General features: G+C 36.0%; 4 protein-coding genes, 1 long non-coding RNA gene and 1 pseudogene across 21 annotated transcripts; 4 read left to right on the top strand and 2 right to left on the bottom strand.

The window, feature by feature from the left end:
- Nucleotides 1–1,890: 1,890 nt before the first annotated feature.
- On the bottom strand, nt 1,891–5,698 carry LOC131660397 (uncharacterized). 17 transcript variants are annotated; one of them, XR_009300833.1, is made up of 12 exons: nt 5,203–5,697; nt 4,850–4,897; nt 4,619–4,641; nt 4,351–4,424; nt 4,088–4,233; nt 3,704–3,865; nt 3,481–3,601; nt 3,007–3,246; nt 2,674–2,807; nt 2,426–2,581; nt 2,077–2,217; nt 1,891–1,975 (listed from the first exon to the last, which is right to left on the bottom strand). It is a non-coding gene; the product is annotated as an uncharacterized LOC131660397 (long non-coding RNA). The 17 variants fall into 17 exon arrangements; XR_009300835.1 differs by having other exon boundaries at nt 4,088–4,218; XR_009300827.1 differs by having other exon boundaries at nt 4,506–4,897; nt 5,203–5,698.
- A 3,060-nt stretch (nt 5,699–8,758) lies between these two features.
- LOC131657608 (uncharacterized) lies at nt 8,759–9,646 on the top strand. Its single transcript, XM_058926986.1, has one exon. It carries the CDS (start codon nt 8,759–8,761, stop codon nt 9,644–9,646), a length of 888 nt encoding a protein of 295 aa, XP_058782969.1.
- A 3,122-nt stretch (nt 9,647–12,768) lies between these two features.
- LOC131657607 (uncharacterized) lies at nt 12,769–13,705 on the top strand. Its single transcript, XM_058926985.1, has one exon. The coding sequence runs from the start codon at nt 12,818–12,820 to the stop codon at nt 13,703–13,705; it is 888 nt and encodes a 295-aa protein (XP_058782968.1). The 5' UTR covers nt 12,769–12,817.
- A 2,167-nt stretch (nt 13,706–15,872) lies between these two features.
- On the top strand, nt 15,873–16,835 carry LOC131654981 (uncharacterized). The gene has a single exon (XM_058924898.1). The coding sequence runs from the start codon at nt 15,903–15,905 to the stop codon at nt 16,788–16,790; it is 888 nt and encodes a 295-aa protein (XP_058780881.1). The 5' UTR covers nt 15,873–15,902; the 3' UTR covers nt 16,791–16,835.
- Nucleotides 16,836–19,514: 2,679 nt separating this feature from the next.
- Nucleotides 19,515–20,624, top strand: LOC131654980 (uncharacterized; annotated as a pseudogene).
- Nucleotides 20,625–21,113: 489 nt separating this feature from the next.
- Nucleotides 21,114–21,719, bottom strand: LOC131657606 (uncharacterized mitochondrial protein AtMg00810-like). The gene has a single exon (XM_058926984.1). The coding sequence runs from the start codon at nt 21,717–21,719 to the stop codon at nt 21,114–21,116; it is 606 nt and encodes a 201-aa protein (XP_058782967.1).
- Between the last annotated feature and the right edge of the window lie 598 nt (nt 21,720–22,317).

The following is a 22,317-nucleotide window of genomic DNA, read 5'->3' as shown; positions in this document are numbered from 1 at the left end:
GTTGGATGGATAACGCGTGCAGAAACGTATTTTGATGTACAAGGAACGACGAAGGAAGTGAAGGTTCGATTGGCTAAGATAAGCATGGAAGGAGCAACAATCCACTGGTACAATCTCTTGCGAGAAACAGAGGAAAATCTGACATGGGAGAAACTGAAACAAGCATTGATCGATAGGTACGGAGGGAGACAGAGTGATAATCCATTTGAGGAACTAAAGGATTTGCAGCAAGAAGGAAGCGTCGAGGACTACATCAGTGCGTTCGAGTACATTTCTTCTCAAGTGAGAAGGTTGCCGGAGGAGCAATACTTGGGGTATTTTCTCGGAGGACTCAAACCAGAGCTTCGATTGAAGGTGAGAACTTTCAATCCCCATTCACGGTTGCAGGCGATGAAATTAGCGCGTGATGTGGAAGATGAATTACGTGGGAAGTTGCTGCCTCGAAACAGCAAAGGTCGTTTTGCGAAAGCAGGAAGAGAAATGGATAATGGGCTTAGGTTTAAAACTCAACAGGGGTCAAATGATGACGCATGTCTTACAAAAGATAAATCTGGATATGATCCATTGCTGAGAACCCAATTGCAAACGGGTCAATCCAATTTGAATCTTAATCAGAATTCTGCAATGCGAACGAGCAGAGAGGGTACACGACGAGACAACCATGGTGATCGGAACAGAGGTGTCAAGCATCTACCATATTCTGAATTAATGGATCGCAAGGCAAGAGGACTTTGTTTCCGTTGTGGAGAGCGCTATACTCCTCTCCATCAATGTGCGGAAAAACAATTGAGGTTGGTGATCATGGGTGATGATGAAGCTGTCAACGACAACGGTGAAGTTATGGCAATCGAACTGCAAGAAGGAGAAGTGGAAGCAACAGTGGACTGTAAGATGATGGCAGTGTGCAATCCCGAACGGGGAGGTAGAGTTCAAGTTCCTTTTTCTGCTCCACTGCAACTTGTCGGAATGGTGAAGGGGGTGGTTGTGACGGTTATGATTGATACCGGAGCTAGTCATAATTTCATCTCTCCTCAAATGACAACATTGTTACAACTATATGTAGATAAAAGTAAGGGAGCATGTGTTAAATTGGGGAATGGTAATCGTACTACTGCTGTGGGAAAAAGTGAAGGAATAGAAATTCAGTTTGAGAAGTTTTCTACTAGGGTGGAAGCTTATGTCTTAGAATTAGAAGACATTGATATTGTTTTGGGAGTGAATTGGCTGCAAGGATTAGGTAAGGTGAACTTTGATTGGAAAGAAAGAGCCATTAGCTTTTCTTGGAAAAATGAAGTAAAGAAATTGCAGGAAACTAAATTTAAAAATAAGCAACTTGAAAGGGAGATGCAAATGAGCAAGGCTATTATCAACCCTTTGTACAACAGTATGCAGACAAAAGAATATGCAGGAAAAAAACTGGAGGAAAGCCTTATTATGCAGCCACAACTTAACATAGCCACCATGAGTATTGTGCAGCCAAGAAAAGTCATAAGGTGGGAGGGAAACAAGGAAATTATCAGCTGGGGAAGTGAAAATCAGTTGCTGGATCATTGCCCTTATGATAGCCTTGAGGACAAGGCTCATTTTGTAGGAGAGGGTAGTGATAGGATCCATAATATTGATGTTGGGCTGGGTCCATGTAGGCCCACTAATTGGGAAGTTAGGTCTAGGAGAAAGGTTAGTGGGGACAAGTAGTTACTTAGGGAGTGCTATATATATGCACGTGGGTAGTGGTATTGAGGGGGCAGAGAAGTGTTTTATTTCAATTAGGAGTTATTACTCTGGTAGGAGCAGTTTGCTCTGGTGGTTACAATTGTATTTCTTTTTCTATTTCTTCAATTCAATCAAAAACTATCCCATTTACTATATCAATTTCTTGGGTTTCTATCAGGAACATTGGTTTGGATTTGGTTTTCTGGATGCCAGAGTGAACTTTAGCACTTGCAAGGGATAGAGATACTCCATCCACAAAATTCTTCATATATGATGATAGTAAGAAAAGGTAAGAGTAATTTTTTAATAATATAATATGACATTTTCCATTGAGATGATAGTAAGAAAAGATAAGAGTAATACCGTTGGATCCATATCTTCATCGTCAGCAGCTACAGGTTTATTCTCTTTGACACTTAGTGTTTCAAGGTTTGTTCTCTTTCCAAAGAGATGAAACAGTTACTTTAGGACTGAGCTTCTCAATAGGAAATGTGCTTTTCGAGGCTGCAATTATGCATCATCAGCATTATAAGACCAGTGAGTTAAATATTTGATCAGACAATAAATATTGATTCATATTTGGTAAGGAAGTCCTTTATTCAGCAGTGTAAAATTCCAGCGGCTAATACGTTACATGCTTTTCTAAAAGTATCTAAAAGTGACACTTCCTAGCTCTAAGTCAGTATTCAGTATTGAAATAGTATTTCGGTACCTGTTAATGCCTCTGTATCAGCAACAGTGCCTACTCCACAACAACTTGTCGTATACCGGAATGATGTAAGTGTGCGCCAAAACCACCCTTCCAAAAGGTCGCCACGGTCGTCCAAGATATGCATATGAAATTTCTTGGTTACTTGTGATAACGCATCTACAATGCCATCGGAGACAACTCAGTCGTGTAATACTTCAAAAGAAACATAAGATGAGATTGTTAACAATGGACCACGGTAACTTACACACCTTAAGAATACATAATCGGTTGTTTCCTCCGATGATTTTGTAGCCTGTGCGGTACTGAAACTCCACATATTTGCATTGAATAAGACAGTGCTCCTAAAGAGAAGTGTTATTGCCAAAGATGAAGTCCATGCTTCCTTAAATATAGAAACGATATCAAATATTGTTTAGCACAACAATACCTCTTCATCTCTGTTTCTTTTCATTTATCAAACCTATATTCCATTTCTTCTCATCAAGCAAAACGAAAAGGCAACAACAAATCTAACAAAATACTCACTAAATTGTGGAAAATAATAAACAACAATGCATTGATTGAGAGTAAAGGAACTGTACCGAGCAGTGATACATGAGGCTGTTGTTTTTGCGTTGATGATAATGTTGAGTTGTGAAGCTTCAAATTTGTTGTGGATTCGTGTTGCTTTGAACTTCTCTCGATGTTTCTAATCGCAGGTGAACGTGAGACTTTGAACTGATCATGTATGGATTGCTTGAAATATGACACGGATAATCGTCTAAGGAACTGTAGGGCGTGCCAGACGTGTAATCCATTGCATTAGCATTTAGCAGGGACACCTAATTCATTCAAACACTAAACTTAAAGCTCTTTAAGAACAAAATGTAATATGCACTATCATTACTAACAAAATGTCCAACTTGAATGGAAGGTAAAATATTTGAAACCTAAAAAACAGAATATACAAATCAATATGCTCAAAAACTGGTTTCCATTTGAGCAATATAGTTGTTAGTATGTTCAATATAAATGTGTTGTGAGGGCATAAATATATTAATTTAAAGGCAGCATACCTACACCACGACCTTCCCGAATCTCCATAGTCATTGATCTTGAAGCTACATCTCTTGATGCGAAGCGAAATCCTTTGCAATAGGAGCATATATTTCCATAAACCTCCCACCTTCACTGTTCCTAAGAATTCCACCTTCACCAGTTATAAACTAAAATACTTTCACCAGTTAACCCTAAGGGATCCCTATAAAACCATAAAATATAGAAGAGAGGTTTTCTTACCCGGAATCAATTTGGATTCTCAAGAATCGGATGAAGGCAACAACCTCAACAAAACCTTCATTTTCGTAGCTACCCAAGTTGTTCGCATTCGCACGGGACACGCGTTTATTCAAGGATGCCAAATTGAATTGTGTGAGGTTTATGCTGACAACTCTCCAAAATCTGCATAAATACAAACCTTGTTATTAAAACTATTCTCCAATTTAAACATTTAATAAGAAACTACAAACTGAAGTTTGCAGAAAATTGAAAAAGTCACTCATCAATCATGTCGAACCCGACACCACCAAAGTCGCCGCCGCAAACTGGCGGCCACCACTAATCTACCATCGGATAAGAATGAGAAAAACACAAGGGTAAGAAATTGAGAAATTCATAGTTTACCTGCGTCGGAAACCACCGCGTCTCACTCAGTCCTACTGCCGCACCACTGAAACTGATTTTCACATCATTTTTGTTTTCGGTTCCCTTTTCCAGAACCATAAAGTCATCGTCGATTCACACTTCAGATCCGCCTTCTCAAACGCAATCTCACGGTTTTGATGGAAAGATAATTAGGTTCAGATGGAGATACATAAGAAATTTGAGGAGAAAGATATGAAATGTAGAGAGCTGAAGCATAAAGAGGAAAGGAGAGAGTTGGAAACCTGTGAAGAAGAGGAAGAATGGAGGAGAGAAGAGGAGGAGCACGCTCGTCGAATTTGTTGGTTGCTTCATCCACCTGCCACAATGATATTTATAACAATCATGTTAACCCAGAACTGTTTAACATTGTCAAAATTTCTCTAAAATTGGTCTTAACCTTTAATCAACTTTTTAAATCCAGATTTCGGCCGTAACAATGCTATAGAATGTACTAACATAAAAATCAAATTGCATGCATGTCAAGTTTCATCATTTCATGAAATCAACAACCTTTTCCAAACTTGCATCAAAACCTGCAGCATCAAAAAAGCAGGGATGCAGTCTATGCCAAGCTTGCATCATTTCATGAGCCAGGTAGCAGACAATTCAACCCAAATTTCAACGTACCAGCCAATTCAACATAATGCTACATTAAGTTTGCGAGAAAGAAAAAGACGCAAAGTATGTTTGATAATAACAAAGTAGATAAACATTGATGTCAACCAAACCCATAAATCTCACCACCACCGACGAATCTTCCGCCTTCCGTGTGAGCGAACATCACCACACCTGAAACAACAATTCATAAATCAAAAACAAAATCGAAGCAGTTCGAAACTCAATAATAAAAATGAACAAACATGAGTAAAAGATAAAGAACAAAGAATTGGGAGAAGTTTCGACATTTGTTGTAACCTATGAAACACAGATAGCGGAAACATGACACACACACATTGACAGATCGATACGATACGACACTAACAAATCACAAAATAAACATACAGTAAACAAAACTCAAAAAATTTCATAAAAACATAAAAGTAAAAAAAAACTTTACTAAGTCAAAACCCATAAAAACTGTTGAAGGAAAGAACCTGTTTCGGTCATCGAACATGTGCTTTGGAAGAACACAATCTTCTTCTTCGGTAGCAAGATTTTCACCGAGAATTACAGCATTTAAATGAGGAATTCTACCAGCACCAGATGAAAGAATCGTCATCGATTACAAATGGCATAAGTAATTGTTAATTCTATGGTTGAAGCCATCAAATTCGTTCTTCCACTTCCACAATTGATGTTACAGAGAAGAGAAGCAGAAGAAGAACAAAATCACAATGAGGATCGATTGAAGAAGAAGAGGGTTAGAATTTGTGGAAATTTTGGTACCCGTGCGAGAGAGAGAGAGAGAGAGAGAGAGAGAGAGAGAGAGAGAGAGAGAGAGAGAAAGGATGAGAGATTTTGGGATGGTTGGATATGCAAGCCATTTAAACACATAATTACTGCAATTGTGCAGTTTGGAACGTGGACAGCCACAGAATAATGAACCTTACATAACTGCAGCAACATGAGAAGCTGTGAGGGTGAAACTTCCACAGCAATAACTGCCGCAGCCCACCAGACAGTTGAAGGATCAAAAATTCTGTAGTAACCACCAAAGCTGATGTGGATCAACCATAGAAGAGTTGCTGATGTGGATAGCCTAAGAAAGTCCCAAATGGTAGACTTTTCTTATATGATAGATTTTAATCTAAACATATCCTGTATGTTACTATCTTTACTTTTTATGCATACCATCATTTGTAACGGTTAAAATTCAATTAAGATAAATGTGATTATATTGATCGCATTTTAAATGGAGAAGTTGTTTCATAACATTTTAAATGTGGGGAGGTTGTTTCATAACATTTTAATGATTTATTGTAGAAAACAAAAAATATATATATAATCGTTGTTGATGCATTGTTAAAAATTTGGGTTGTCAAAGGAGTTTTTGGAGTAAGACGCGGTAAGGTAAACCTGTCTACAAGGAAAATTTTACTTTATATTTCTACAATTATATCCATACCTCTACATAAAATTTTTGGACCAAAATTTCCTTGTATAAATAATTTATATTTTAAAAAATTTCACTCTTTTTTAATTTTTCATAAAAGTTTCCGGAACACCAAAAAATATATAAATCGAAACACTTTTTCAAAGTAATCCAGTAAAAAAGATTAACTTTTAATATACCGGAACACTTGAAAAAAGAGTTCTAGTAGTAAAAAATTTCAAGTTGCATACCGATAGTTTTAAAGTTGATTAAAGAGAGATTTAAAGTTGCATACCGGAACTGTTCTGGTAAGTTAATTTTTTTAAAAATTCTAATAGGCAACAGTTATAAAGCGTTGTGTAAAGTTTATAATTTTTTAAAAATAAACCACCGGAACACTTATTTAAAGTGTCCTTGTATGCATTTTCAAACTTCATTTTATATAAATTTAAAAACTATCGGAACTCTTTTTCTAAATGTTCCGGTGTGTTTTTTTAAATCGGAAGACTTTAAAAAAGTGTCTGGTTTATATGTTTTTTAGTATTTTGATTTTTTTTTGAAATGTGAAGAAAAAATCAAATTTTAAAAAAAAAAATACTATTTATACTAAGTAAATTTTTGTCTAGAAGTATTTCAAGTTCTATTACTAATGATAATGATAGTAATTTGTGCATTGCAAGTATTTCAAGTTCTACTACTAATGATAATGATAGTAATTTGTGCATTACAAAAATCACTAAAATCTTAAACTATCTCTATCTTTTTAGCAATAAAATAAATTTTCTCTAGTTTTATAGTTGGTTATCATGTCATTAATAAAATAATACTTTTTACCCAAAAAAAAACACAAATAATCTTACTCCTCAACCTTCTTTAAGAAAGTCCTCCTGTAACAAACACATCTTGTTTAAGAAAATCCTCTGGTAACAAACATTTTTTTTTAGGTCTATACACAATTAAAATGTATAAGATTGGTGAATCACATATAGCACACTTTATCCTATGTATAAATATCTTAGTCATTCCAATCTCTTACCCTTCCCACCAAAACCTTTTCAACATGATGAATATGAATTTTAAAATTTTCAATAGAAAAAGCTACCAAAATAAAGCCTCCAGTAATGCAAATTTCTTCCACCAACTACAAATTTATCTATAGATAGAGAGACTTGTTAGGCATAAAATAGTATATTTCAAGAATAAAAAAATCATATTTAAGTCATTCCTTTATTTTTCTATTTATACGAGAATAACTGAAGCTAGGTTTAATGTGAATATACACTTCAGGTTAATATTTCCCACATTCCTAATAAATTGATAGATAAACTTTGAACCAATTATTTATTAGAACTAACGCACAACTTCCACATGAAATTTCGGTATTTTATAAATATAAATGTAATATTTTCTAAGAGGTTACAGTGTAACTCACAACAATCATATTTATGGGTTGGTTGTAATAAAAGAAAGAGAAAATATATTGTATTTATTTTGTAATTAATAAAAAAAATTGATTGATTATGTGTAAAATTATTTGTTAGGTACGAGTCTATACAAGAATTTTTCTAGCAGTGGAACAAGTCTCAATGTCTTGGACTCTTGGTTTTTTTAAGATACTTTGAACTTATTTTTGGTTGCTTTCAAAGTTTCCAAGAGCTTGTGGCTTTCCTAACTTTTCTTCGTATTTGTCACCCTAACTGTAATTCCACTTCACACATCTCTCTTCCTATCCTAGGAATAACTGACTGAAGTTCATGCGAGATATGCGTTGATTGCACCATATATACCATCTTTAACTGTATTATAAAGCTCCAGGAGTCTCATAGATCCTCTAATACTTCATTAACCTATTTTTTGTGGCAATGCTTATTGGGTGATTGTCAATTGCTGCAGCTTATCATTGCTTTCTTGCAAACCCTACAGGCCATTCAGTGTTTAAGTTATTCTAAATATATATCAAATAACTAAAGGAGACAAAAAAACATATTTTTTATGTTCAAATTCCACTAATTCTAGGCTATGACATCATTGTTTGCTCAATGCTTCTTCCTAACACAACCCTCAATTTTAAACTTTGGAATCACATGAATATAGCATCTGCCAATAAGATATAATAAAACTCAAATTTTGAACTCCAAGGGGCATGCATGTGATGGAATTGCATGAACATGGAAAATGGATCATGTGTCTGTAGGATGACAAGCAGTTCTGTTTATAAATAGCTTGTTAAGATCTGTTTTGATCATGTGGGTAGTGTGAGTCCAGTTCCTCCAAGAGACATGCTGCAATTGTTGCATTAGCATCACACCAGTATTATTATTATAACTCTTTTTTATTGGGGAAGCATTTGCATTAAAAATTTTATAATAATGCAAATGCAACAGAGTATGAGTTGGGGAGATTCCTTGCAGGAGACACATCTCTAACATTTATGATTTATGTAATAATGTTTGGATTCAAATCTTGATTAGTTGGCCTCATTGATATGCAAATAAGAAGAGATTCCTAATGTCGCCTAACATCTAAGATATATATTGAGAAGATGCCAAGGGAAAATAACATACTCAATTCAACATTCAAATCAAAGTTTCTCTTTCTCTTCCCTTAAGAAAAAGGAAATGGCAGCTTCTTCTCCTTTCAACACAAAATCCAATTTCCATGGCCGCTCAATCAGCTTGCCTTCTAGACCACACCCCCTCATTCTTAAATGTAATCAACATTTGGAAACCTTACTAAGGTCTTCCAATGAAACCTCTTCCTCATCGTCACTTTTCCATAAGATTGATGGCTTGCGAGACTTGATCGAGAGTGTTGAAAATTTGATTCAGCTTCCACTAACCCAAGATGCACTTATCCGTGAGCATCAAGAAAATTGGGTTAATAACCTCTTGGATGGATCCTTAAGGATTTTGGATGTGTGTAGTTCAGCCAAAGATGCTGTAATTCATACAAAAGAATGCACAAGGGAACTTCAATCCATCATAAGAAGAAGAGGAGGTGGAACGGAGGTCACTGCAGAGGCTAAGAAATTCTTGACATCTAGAAAGGTTGTGAAAAAGGCCATCTCCAAAGCATTGACAAATTTGAAGGATAATACTAAAAACTGCAATGTCTTGTCTACAAACAAAGACTATCAAACATTGTCTTTGATTAAATTATTCCAAGATGTTGAAGTAGCTACCCTTTCAACATTTCAAACAATACTGCAATATATCTCAGGGACCACACAGTCAAAGTCCAACCGCTGGAGTTCCATTTCCAAGCTAATACAGACTAAAAGAGTTGCTTGCTCTCTAGTGGCAGATGAGAGTGAATTCGCCCAAGTGGATGTAGCATTGCAGTCTTTCCTATTTGCAAAGACTGGAAAACCTGAAGCTATCAATGATCTACAAAACCACTTGGAGAAAACAGAATGTTGCATTCAAGACCTTGAAGAAGGGCTTGAGTTTCTGTTTAGGCGTCTTATCAAAATCAGAGTCTCACTTCTTAATATTCTCAACAATTAGTATAACTTTTATGGGAATCAAAATTTTGTAGTGATGTAGATACACTTGTACATGGAAATTATATGTGTAAATGTATATCAATAATAAAGTGATACTTTTTCTAAATTTTCCGTTCCATAGTTCTCTTAAACTCAGTGATTATTTACTCACTTCAAGATCTAATAAATCATGACAATAGCTTTACGATTTTCTTTGTTTTGGACTTCTATTGATTGATGCTATTTCATTTTGTTAATTAAAACTCGTTGAAAGATCATAGGTCAGTAAGTTAGTAATTATGTAAGAGTGGCTAGGATTGACTCTCACTGATTTGTTCAAACTGCCTGATGTTTAAGCCACTTGAACAGTGCAAGTATTTGGTGCTCTTACACCCAACTCGTTTTGCTTGCCAAAGATGTGAACATTCTAGCTATTATTAGTCTGTTGCCATTAGTTTTCGCTGTTTCGCAAGGGTTCTGGCCAATGCTAATTGCTATCTTTCCTGTGGTAAATCAGATATCCTTTAAGTACTATAACTCTGAAGATATGGAACAGCAAAATCAAAAACATCGCGTCAAGCCGTGTCTTTACGTCACAGATGGGTGACTTGGCTGGAACAAACTCTATAATGGGATTGGATTCAGAACGCTGCCTTTCTGACGTTGCCGCTCTAGCCGCGTCAACCGTATATCATATTACCCTAAATATCAACTTCATGAATTTTGATTAATTTATTATAGTTTGTAACAATTACGTGTTTATTAATATTAACTGTATTAGTGTCCATGTCACTAAAATATCAGCCGTTCTGCTCCCGCGCCTGTTCCATTCACTTTTTTGGGATGGCCATGCCACGCCCTGCTCCTGTTCCATTCATTTTTTTGGGACGGCCACGCCGCACCGCTATCCTAGTTTGGTAAAGTAGATTTCAAATGAGTTCCAACTAGATACAAGAAATCAAGAAGTTTAAAAACCTATTAGTTGCTTATTTCTGTTTTCTACTTAAAGAAAGACTTAACTCCCGACCTAAAAATGAAAAAACAGGCATTAGTTAGAGACATTATGATATCTTAGTTTCAATAGAAGGAATGCTCAATAGAAATATTATTATCATACATAACATAGTTGATGAATAGTGGAGGTGCAATAATGGATCCATCCATAATGTGTAACACTTAGTATGCCAATATAGGACTCAGTACCTTATATGATGCATATTCCAATTCCACAATATTGTATATTCCCCCAATTGCTTTGCATCAAGATGATGAGAAAAACAAATTCCGCATGCATTTTGTCAGGAGCTTAACCCCAAGCTAATTACTGACACACTGCACCACTCTGCGCTACCTACTCTGTGCTTACACCTGCGTGGCTGCAGAAAAGAAACTAGTGCTTGCATTTTGCGAGGGGGTAAGCCCCAAGCTAATTAGCTAGGTGGTAGACCCTTCGCAAAACATTTGCGACCACTGTTTTAACTAGGGGAGCTGATCCCTCGCAAATTTCTGTTTTGTGAGAGGTTTAACCCCTAGCTAAATGCGCTTTTTCTTGTAGGGATAGCTCACTCTATTATATTCATAAATATGTTAGTCATTCCAATCTCTCATCCTTTCAACCTAAATATTGAAAATTCTGCATGTTCAATAGTCAACACCATTATCTATATCTTCAATGCACAACTCTAACTTCTGTATATGAATTTGAAAATTCTCAACAGAAGAAGCCTTGAAACTGATAAGAAACTGCAACACTGCATCAACCTTTATGAATATTCATTTGTTTCTGATTGTTGTGAATTTCATTATATTCTTTTAGGACGCACCAACTTTGAGATTGCTAACCATTTTCTCTGCTTTATCACTCCTTTTGGGCCAATGATAAGCAACAACGAAGACTCTAATAAATTAACAGTGACACTTTGTATTTCTTTTAAGATACTAAGCATTGGAATAAGTCTCATTGTCTTGTTTTTTTGAAGAAAGTTTGAACATATTTTTCATTGCTTTCAAGTTTCCAAGACCTTTTGCAATTGCTTTCCTCATTCTTCTTCCTATATGCCAAGTATTTGTCACCCTCAACTATAATTCCACTTTCCACAACTCTCTTCCTAGGAATAACTGACTGAAGTACATGCAAGATATCCGTTGATTGCACCGTGCATGCAATCTTTAACTGTATTATAAATATCCAAGAGCCACATAGATCCATCTAATACTTCATCAGCCTGTTTGTTGTGCCAATTGGAGCAGCTTAATCATCATTGCTTTCATGCAAACCCTACAAGCCATTGAGTGTTTAAGTTAATGAAGATGATGACCAAGAAGCTGTGGCTTCAAAATCCTTCAATCTTTGTAACTCAACTAGTGATACAGTTGTGTGTAGTCATAGGGTAAATCGTTGCTGCAACTATGCAGAGAGCTTTTGGGGTTTGTTTCGACCAGAACTGCAACTTTTTCTTCTCGTAAAATAAAGATAGCTACAGTAGATGAAATTACAAGTTGTGGTCCTAGTAGTTGATATATTCTTAATATATAGCAAATATCTAGAGGAGACAAGAAGCATATTTTTTATTTTCGATTTCCATTAGTTCTATGCTGCTTCCCAACTCATCCTCCAATTTTAAATTTGGGAATCACATGAATATAGCTTCTGCCATAATATATGATAAAACTCAAATTGTGAAGTCCAAGGGGCATGTATACATGTGATGGGAGTTCATGAACATGGAAAGTGGATCATGTGTCTGTAGGATGACAAGCAGTTCTCTTTTGATCAAATACATGTGTTCAAATGGGTGATGTGATTCATGTTCCTCCAACAGAAACAAGCCTAACAATACTGCAGTTGTTGCTTTAGCATCACAGCAGTACTGTACACGTGCAAATGGTTTTTTTATAATTAAACACATTTTAGGTGAAGCCTTTGCATTGAATATGTTATAATCATGCAAATGACACTGTACGATTTGGAGAGATTCCTTGGAGGAGACATAGCTCTAACATTTATGTAATAATGTCTGATTTCAAATCTCGATTAGTTGGCCTCATTTATATGTGATTAAGATGAGATTCCTAATGTCGCCTAACACCTATAATATATATTGACAAGATGCCAACGGAAAAATACAGATCCATAGACTCAATTCAACATTCAAGTCAAGGCTTCTCTTTCTCTCCCCATAAGAAAAAGGAAATGGCAGCTTCTTCTCCTCTGAACACAAAATCAAATTTCCACGGTCGCTCAATCAGCTTACCTTCTAGACCACACCCCCTCATTCTTAAATGCAATCAACATTTGGAGACCTTATTAAAGTCTTCAAATGAAACCTCCTCATCATCATTACTTTTCCATAAGATTGATGGTTTGCGAGATTTGATCAAGTGTGTTGAAAATTTGATTCAACTGCCACTAACACAAGATGCACTTATCCACGAGCATCAAGAAAATTGGGTAAGTAACCTATTGGATGGATCCTTAAGGCTCTTAGATGTGTGTAGTTCAGCCAAAGATGCTGTAATTCATACAAAAGAATGCACAAGGGAACTTCAATCCATCATAAGAAGAAGAGGAGGCGGAACGGAGGTCACTGCAGAGGCTAAGAAATTCTTGACATCTAGAAAGGTTGTGAAAAAGGCCATCTCCAAAGCATTGACAAATTTGAAGGGAAATGCCAAAAATTGCAACATAATATCTACAAATGAAGACCATCAAACGTTGAGTTTGATTAAATTATTACAAGATGTTGAAGTAGCTATACTATCTACATTCCAGACAACACTTGAATTTATCTCAGGGACCACACATTCCAAGTCAAACAGTTGGGGCTCCATTTCCAAGCTAATACAGCCTAAAAGAGTTGCTTGCTCTCTAGTGGCAGATGAGAGTGAATTTGCCCAAGTGGATGTAGCATTGCAATCTTTCTTATTTACCAAGACTAGAAAACTTGAAGGCATCAATGATCTCCAAAACCACTTGGAGAAAACAGAATCATGCATCCAAGACCTTGAAGAAGGGCTTGAGTTTGTGTTTCGGCGTCTCATTAAAATCAGAGTCTCACTTCTCAATACCCTCAACAAATAGTTGTTGAATGTATACAAAAATTAAAATTTTGCAGTAATATAGATACACTTGTACATGAAAATTATATGTGTAAATGCATAGCAGCAGTAACAAAGCAAAACTTTTTCTTAATTTCACATTGCTGTGTTTTATTGAATCTAATGATTATTTACAAACTTTATAGATCAATTAAATCATGACAAAATCCTTTGATCATGAATATAGGTTACAAGATGGTGTAACTCTTACAATTCTAATATAGTCTTATAGTGCCTTAGTTTTGCTAATCTATTTGATAAAATAATAATCAGAGAATGCAACAGTGTTACAGCTTCAGAGCCACTTCTTGGCTAAGGTTGGGTCTTATATCTATCTCTGAGATGACTTGTCTCAGAAGGAAACCTATCTGAAGAGAAAATTGGTGGCCTCCTAGGAAAGCTTGGGATTTGTTCACAGCGCCACGCCTTTCAGAGCAGGGTCCAAGAAACAAAAGGAACGGTTCATAGAGACGCGCTTAAAGCTCATTAAGGGCCATTAAGATGATTGTTGCTGATTAACGTGTCTTCTTATTGGGGATTGGAATCAGACTCTATCGGATTATGAGTCATAATGTTTGCCAATTAGCTTAAATACATTATCTTATGCAATTAAGCTTCTTTATCTGGTGACTTCCTTTCCGTTAGTTTTGGACCGATTGGGACGATCCAGTCCTTTGATCTGACCCGAACTCATTTATCATATGTGCATCCTCGTTCACCAAAGTGAGCTTGTCCGACTTTATCCTATAATCCGACCCACTCTTAGGGTGTACGGTCCTCACCGTTATTCCCCTCATGACTTACGTGTTCGTCATTCCCGACTTAGCAAGATATGAGGTGATGACATCGGTTAACTAGTTGTTTAAAATGTTGAGAAGGGAAACTCCGCCTCTAATTAATCAATCGCCTTGGGAGGCATTCGACTCCAATTTCTATATCTTCAATGCACAACTCTAAATTCTGCCGTGACATTGAAAATTCTAAATAGATGAAGACTTTGAACTGATAAGACGCTACAACAACTTTTTGGAACTCAATTGTTTGTGATTCTTAAGAATCACAATATACTCTTTGAGAGTACAAGAGTTTTGAGATTGTTGACCATTTGGTCTGCTTTAAATGTCCTTTGGCGCAGTGATAAACAACAACAGAGACTCAAATGAGTTAACAGTTACAATACAACTTCAGCTTTTTTCAAGATGGAAAAAGTTTCAATGTCTTTGTTTGCCGGGTGATTGTCCATTGTAGGAGATTATCAGAGTTTTCTTGCAAATTCTGCCAGCCATCGAGTCTGTTAGTTATTGAGGATGATGACGATGAAACACCTAAACTAGTGATAGAGTTTGCTGTGGTGCGGACTTTAGTGGATCCTGGTCCGTGTGGTGCATAGGATAAGCTGTTGTTGCAACTATGTAAAGAGCTTTTGGGGTTTATTTCTACCAAAACTGCAATTTTTTCTTCTCATAAAATAAAGATAGTTATGGTCATAGTAGTTGATATATAGCAAATAACTAGAGGAGACAAGAAGCATATTTTTTATTTTCAAATTCCACGGGTGCTATTCTACTACAGCAGTATTTGCTCAATGCTGTTTCCAATCTCATCCCTCAGTTTTAAACTTGGGAATCACATGAATATAGCATCTGCGATAAGATATAATAAAACTCAAATTTTGGCATGCATGTGATGGGAGTGCATGAACATGGAAAGTGGATCATGTGTCTGTAGGATGACAAGCAGTTCTATTTATATATAACTTGTTAAGATCTGTTTTGATCATGTGGGTGGTGTGAGTCATGTTCCTCCAACAGAGACACGCCTAACAATACTGCAGTTGTTGCTTTAGCATTACAACAGTACTGCACACATGCAGATGGTTATGTGTTTTTTTATTAAAACACATTTTAGGTGAAGGGTTTGCATTCAAAATGTTATCATCATGCCAATGAGATATAGTATGAGTTGGAGAGATTCCTTGGAAGAGACACAGCTCTAACATTTATGTAACAATGTCTGATTTCAAATCTCGATTAGTTGGCCTCGTTGAATTCGAATAAGATAAGATTCCTTATGTTGCCAAACACCTATAATAAATATGAAGAAAATGCCAATGGAAAATAACAAATTCAATTCAACATTCAAACCAAGGCTTCTCTTTCTCTTCTCTTAAACAAAAAGAAATGGCAGGTTCTTCTCCTTTGAACATGAAATCTAATTTCCATGGTCGCTCAATCAGCTTGCCTTCTAGACCACACCCCCTCATTCTTAAATGCAACGAACATTTGGAGACCTTATTAAAGTCTTCAAACGAAACCTTCTCCTCATCGTTACTTTTCCATAAGATAGATGGCTTGCGAGATTTGATCGAGTGTGTTGAAAATTTGATTCAGCTTCCACTAACACAAGAAGCACTTGTCCATGAGCATCAAGAAAATTGGGTAAATAACCTTTTGGATGGATCCTTAAGGCTATTAGATGTGTGTAGTTCGGCCAAAGTTGCTGTAATTCATACAAAAGAATGCACAAGGGAACTTCAATCCATCATTAGAAGAAGAGGAGGCGGAACGGAGGTCACTGCAGAGGCTAAGAAATTCTTGACATCTAGAAAGATTGTGAGAAAGGCCATCTCCAAAGTCTTGACAAATTTGAAGGGAAATACCATAGGTTGCAACAGGTTATCAACAAACAAAGATCATCAATCAGTGGCTTTAATTAACTTATTCCAAGATGTTGAAGTAGCTACACTTTCAACATTTCAAAGAATATTGCAATATATCTCAGGGACCACACATTCAAAATCAAACAGCTGGGGTTCCATTTCCAAACTAATTCAACCCAAAAGAGTTGCTTGCTCTCTAGTGGCAGATGAAAGTGAATTTTCTCAAATGGATGTTGCATTGGAGTCTTTTCTATTTACCAAGACTACAAAACTTGATGGTGTCAATGATTTGCAAAACCACTTGGAGAAAACAGAATGTTGCATTCAAGACCTTGAAGAAGGGCTTGAGTTTCTATTTAGGCGTCTCATTAAAATCAGAGTCTCACTTCTTAATATCCTCAACAATTAGTAGAGGATTTATGAGGATCAAAATTTTGTAGTGATATAGACACACTTGTACATGAAAATTATATGAGTAAATGTATAGCAATAATAAAGCGATATACTTTTTCTTAATTTCATGTTCCAATTTCCTCTTAAACCCGATGATTATTTACTAACTTGAAGAACTTTAAAATCATGACAACAACTTTAGGATTGTCTTTGTTCGGGACTTAAATCGATTGATACAATTTTGCTTTTGTTAATTACAATTGGTTGAAGATATCTATTGTATAAGGTGTAATAATATCCATGATAGAAAAACACAAAGTTATTAATTATATCTAAGTGTTGTTAGGATTGACTCTGACACTCTATTACAGTTGTGATATCAACTATCCAAAGCATGGGTTCAACAACCGATTGTAACATCAACTACAAACTAGAACATCTAACAGGAAAACAAATCCAATGGGATAATTTTTTACATTGTTATTCAAATGATTTCAACTAGATGCAAGAAATCAACAAGTTAAAAAACCTATTTGTTGTTTATTTCTGTTTTCTGCTTAAATAAGGAATTAATTTCAAAATTAAAAATGAAAAAACAGGAATTTATTTAGAGAAATTATGATTTCACATTTATATTCTTCATCTAAATACTAATCTTATAAGAGAAAAATGAAAAAGGATAGACACGCTAGGACGCAAAATTGTTATTCCTATATACCTATTATTCGAAGATACATGTTACTAATATTACCTTTCACTTTAAAATTACTTACATTTTGTAAAAGGTTAAAATCGAAACCAACTAATCTCTTAATTAATTCGCTCTACTTCAACCTCTACGTCAATCAATTGACACTTTACAGTCACTCAACCTTATATTATTAGATATATAATAGAGGTAATATATCTAATGTTTTAAAAATTTTGGACGGAGACGTGACATCTTCTTTTATGGGTTTATAACATTGGACTTGTTGTTGGTTCCGACTTTCCCGAACTCTCAAACACTTCTCAGCTACTTTCCGTGACACACTTTATCCCATTCATAAATGTTAGTTAGTCTTTCCAATCCCTCATACTTCCCGACAAAATTTTGTATTTATCTTGAAGCATGTCAATATGTCATCTATCTTGTTTGGGTTGAACTGCTATGCAGTCTAAGCTAAAAGCCTTGTGCATTCACGTGTTCTTGTACATTTGTTCCATCAACAATTGGTTAGTTTACCAGTTTGAAGTTAAGAGTTAATGTATCTTTCCAGAACTACAACCAAATAAAAGGCATTGAGTTCTTTGAAACATTCTCCCCTTTAGCTAAAATGACCTCCGTTCACGTGTTATTGGTTTGTTCCATCAACCATTGGTTAATTAGTTCACCAGTTTAATGTTAAGAGCGCATCTTTCCATGAGAATCTTTATGAAACTATATACATTGACATATTCCTCTTGGTTTTGGTTTCGGCAAGTAGTTAAAAATGTTGAGAAACGAAACTCTGGTCTGGTTCTAATTATTGGTCAACTCCATTTTCTATATCTTCAATGCACATCTCTATCTTCTTTTAGGACGCACCAACTTTTAGATTGCTGACCATTTATTCTGCTTTCTTCATTTTTCTTCCTATATGCAAAGTATATGTCACCATATACTGTAATTCCACTTTTGACATCTTTGTTCCTAGGAATAACTGACTGAAGTTAATGCAAGATACCGGTTGATTGCACTGGTATCTGTAGGATTAAGAAGCCACTGCTTCTTGGTCATCATCTTTAATAACTTAAAACACTCATTGGAGCAGCTTATCATTGCTTTCTTGCAAATCCTACAGGCCAATAAGTGTTTTAAGTTATTGAAGATGATGACCAAGAAGCAGTGGCTTCTTAATCCTTCAATTTTTGTAGATTCAACTCAACTAGTGATTCAGTTGTGTGGTCCATAGAGTAAGTTGTTACTGCAAGTATGCAAGGAGCTTTTGGGGTTTGTTTCAACCAAAACTGCAAGTTTTTCTTCACAAAAAATAAAGATATTTATAGTAGATGAAAATACATGTTGTGGTCCTAGTAGTTTATATATTCTTAATATATAGCAAATATCTAGAGGAGACAAGAAGCATATTTTTTATTTTCAATTTCTACTGGTTCTATGCTACTACAGCAGTGTTTGCTCAATGCTGCTTCCCAACTCATTCCTCAATTTTAAATTTGTGAATCACATGAGTATGACATTTTCCAACAGATATAATAATACTGAAATTGTAAACTCCAAGGGGCATGCATATGCTGGGAGTAAGTGGATTATGTGTCTGTAGGATGAGAAGCAGTTCTATTTATAAATAACTTGTTCAGATCTCTTTTGATCAAATACATGTGTTCAAATGGGTGGTGTGATTCATGTTCCTCCACCAGAAACAAGCCTAACAATACTGCAGTTGTTGCTTTAGCATCACAGCAGTACTGTACACGTGCAAATGGTTATTTTTTTATTAAACACATTTTAGGTGAAGCCTTTGAATTGAAAATGTTATAATCATGCAAATAAGACAGAGTATGAGTTGGAGAGATTCCTTGGAGGAGACAAAGCTCTAACATTTATGTAATAATGTCTCAATTCAAATCTGGATTAGTTGGCCTCATTGATATGTGATTAAAATGAGATTCCTTATGTCGCCTAGCACCTATAATATATATTGACAAGATGCCAACGGAAAAATACAGATCCATAGACTCAATTCAACATTCACATTAAGGCTTCTCTTTCTCTTCCCTTAAAGAAAAAGGAAATGGCAGCTTCTTCTCCTTTGAACACAAAATCCAATTTCCACGGTCGCTCAATCAGCTTGCCTTCTAGACCACACCCCCTCATTCTTAAATGCAGTGATCATTTGGAGACCTTATTAAAGTCTTCAACTGAAACTTCCTCATCATCCTTACTTTACCATAAGATTGATGGCTTGCAAGATTTGATCGAGTGTGTTGAAATATTGATTCAGCTTCCACTAACACAAGAAGCACTTGTCCATGAGCATCAAGAAAATTGGGTAAATAACCTATTGGATGGATCCTTAAGGCAATTAGATGTGTGCAGTGCAGCGAAAGATGCTGTAATTCATACGAAAGAATGCACAAGGGAACTTCAATCCGTCATAAGAAGAAGAGGAGGCGGAACGGAGGTCAGTGCAGAGGCTAAGAAATTCTTGACATCTAGAAAGGTTGTGAAAAAGGCCATCTCCAAAGCATCGACAAATATGAAGGGAAATACCAAAAATTGCAACAATTTATCTGCAAACAAAGACCATCAAACACTGGCTTTGATTAACTTATTCCAAGATGTTGAAGTAGCTACACTTTCTACATTCCAAACAACACTGCAGTTTATCTCAGGGACCACACAGTCAAAGTCAAACAGTTGGGGTTCCATTTCAAAGCTAATTCAATTCAACCAAAAAGAGTTACTTGTTCACAATTGACAGATGAGAGTGAGTTTTCTCAAATGGATGTAGCATTGCAGTCTTTCTTATTTACCAAGACTGGAAAACTTGAAGCTATCAATGATTTACAAAACAACTTGGAGAAAAAAGAATCTTGCATTCAAGACCTTGAAGAAGGGCTTGAGTTTCTATTTAGGCGTCTTATTAAAATCAGAGTCTCAATTCTTAATATCCTCAACAATTAGTAGAGGATTTATGAGGATCAAAATTTTGTAGTGATATAGATACACTTGTACATGAAATTATAACAATCATAAACTGATACTTTTCATAATTTTCCTGTTGCAATATCCTCTTAAACCGGATGATTATTTAATATTTACTAACTTGTAGATCTATGAATCCTGACAATAGATTAAGTATTCTCTTTGTTTTGGACTTGTCAGGAAAATTGGCTTGATCCCTTTCTCTTTTGTATTCCATACTATATATAATAGTCTCCGTAATTATACGTAGTTACAAATTATATTGACAAATATTCTATTGCCTAATTTATCTAACCTATTACCGGAAGTAAATAATTTACAATAAAGTATAATATCAATTCCTGATTAACATCCCCCCTCAAATTGATGCGGTTGGTCAATAAGCATCAATTTGCTAGCAAGAAACTGATGGCGTGGGCGCGGAACAGCTTTCGTAAGAATATTTGCAACCAGAAGCTGAGTACTGACGTGAGGAAGTGTTATAAGTCGGTCACCATAGGCATCACAGATTGAATGACAATCGACTTCGATATGTTTGGTGCGTTCATGAAATACGGGATTTGCAACAATCTGGATGACACTTGTATTGTCGGCATAAAGTGATGTAGGCTCTGTTTGAGGAAATCCAAGTTCAGCCAAAAGACCACGTAGTCAAATAATTTCCGAGCAAGCCGCGGACATGGCGCGATACTCAGATTCAGTAGAGGATTTAGAGACTCTTGCTTGCTTCTTACTTTTCCACAAGATCAACGAAGAACCAAGAAACATGCACCAACCAGTGACAGATCGACGAGTGTCCGGACACTCTGCCCAATCGGCATCACTATAAGCACTCAATTTGGGAGCTATTCCGGTTGGAAAAAATAGACCACGATGAGAGGTTCCTTTCAAATAGCGAATTATACGACGAACCGCGGCCAAACGAAGATGCCGAGGAGAATGCATGAACTGACTAACTTGCTGGACAACAAAAGATATGTCAGGACGAGTAATAGTCAAGTAATTAAGGCTACCCACAAGTTTTCGATACACTAAAGGATCAAATAAAAGATCGCCATCATCATGATGATATTTAACATTAACCTCAAGAGGGGTATCCACTGGATTAGCTGATTCAAGACCAGCCATAGAAATCAAATTTGTGGCATACTTGTGCTGATGGAGGAAGGTTCCCTTAGACGTAGAATGAACCTCAAGACCAAGAAAATAATGTAGATTACCAAGATATTTCATGTGAAATGAGGCATGTGGAATCATACTGACTATGAGTAAAGGAGAACCCAAGTAGAGTGGAGCGGAATTTCTCATACCATGCTCTGGGTGCTTGTTTCAAACCATATAAGGAGCGCTTAAGCTTGCAAACACCCTTGGATGAAGAAAACAAACCTTGAGGAGGTGTCATATTGTTAGTTACCAATTTGTGTAAATATCTTAGGTAATTTTTGGTAACTCTCAAGTCTTTTTGTGGTTAATAGTAGTATTTTATTATCATTTGGTATATATATATATTCTTATATTTATATTATTGTTGAATAGTTCTTATCTTTGCAATCTGTGTTGGATTTTGTAGTTTTTATAGATAATTGGAAGCTTGGACCATGGAAAAAGGGCTTTGAAGATGTTCCAAGACCAAAGCCAAAGATTGCTGAAAAGAGGTAGCGCGCTAAGCGAGGTTGAGCCCGCTAAGCGCGGTTTTGAAGAAAAGAAGGAAGTTCTGGCAGAGAGTTTCGCGCTAAGCGTCTGGAGCCCGCTTAGCGCGGTTGGGCGGTTTAGCAATTTTTGATGGCGCGCTTAGCGGGCTACACCGCGCTAAGCGCGGTCTGCGAAACTTTGTTTATTTGTTTATGGGCCAGAT

Source organism: Vicia villosa, linkage group LG3, assembly GCF_029867415.1.
Source record: "Vicia villosa cultivar HV-30 ecotype Madison, WI linkage group LG3, Vvil1.0, whole genome shotgun sequence".
NCBI lineage: Eukaryota > Viridiplantae > Streptophyta > Magnoliopsida > Fabales > Fabaceae > Vicia > Vicia villosa.
This window is presented reverse-complemented; position numbering and strand designations above follow the sequence as displayed.

Bases quoted from the DNA above. Each gene is read 5' to 3' on its own strand.
- LOC131657608 (XM_058926986.1), top strand. From the start codon at position 8,759: ATGGCAGCTTCTTCTCCTTTCAACACAAAATCCAATTTCCATGGCCGC.
- LOC131657607 (XM_058926985.1), top strand. From the start codon at position 12,818: ATGGCAGCTTCTTCTCCTCTGAACACAAAATCAAATTTCCACGGTCGC.
- LOC131654981 (XM_058924898.1), top strand. From the start codon at position 15,903: ATGGCAGGTTCTTCTCCTTTGAACATGAAATCTAATTTCCATGGTCGC.
- LOC131657606 (XM_058926984.1), bottom strand. From the start codon at position 21,719: ATGATTCCACATGCCTCATTTCACATGAAATATCTTGGTAATCTACAT.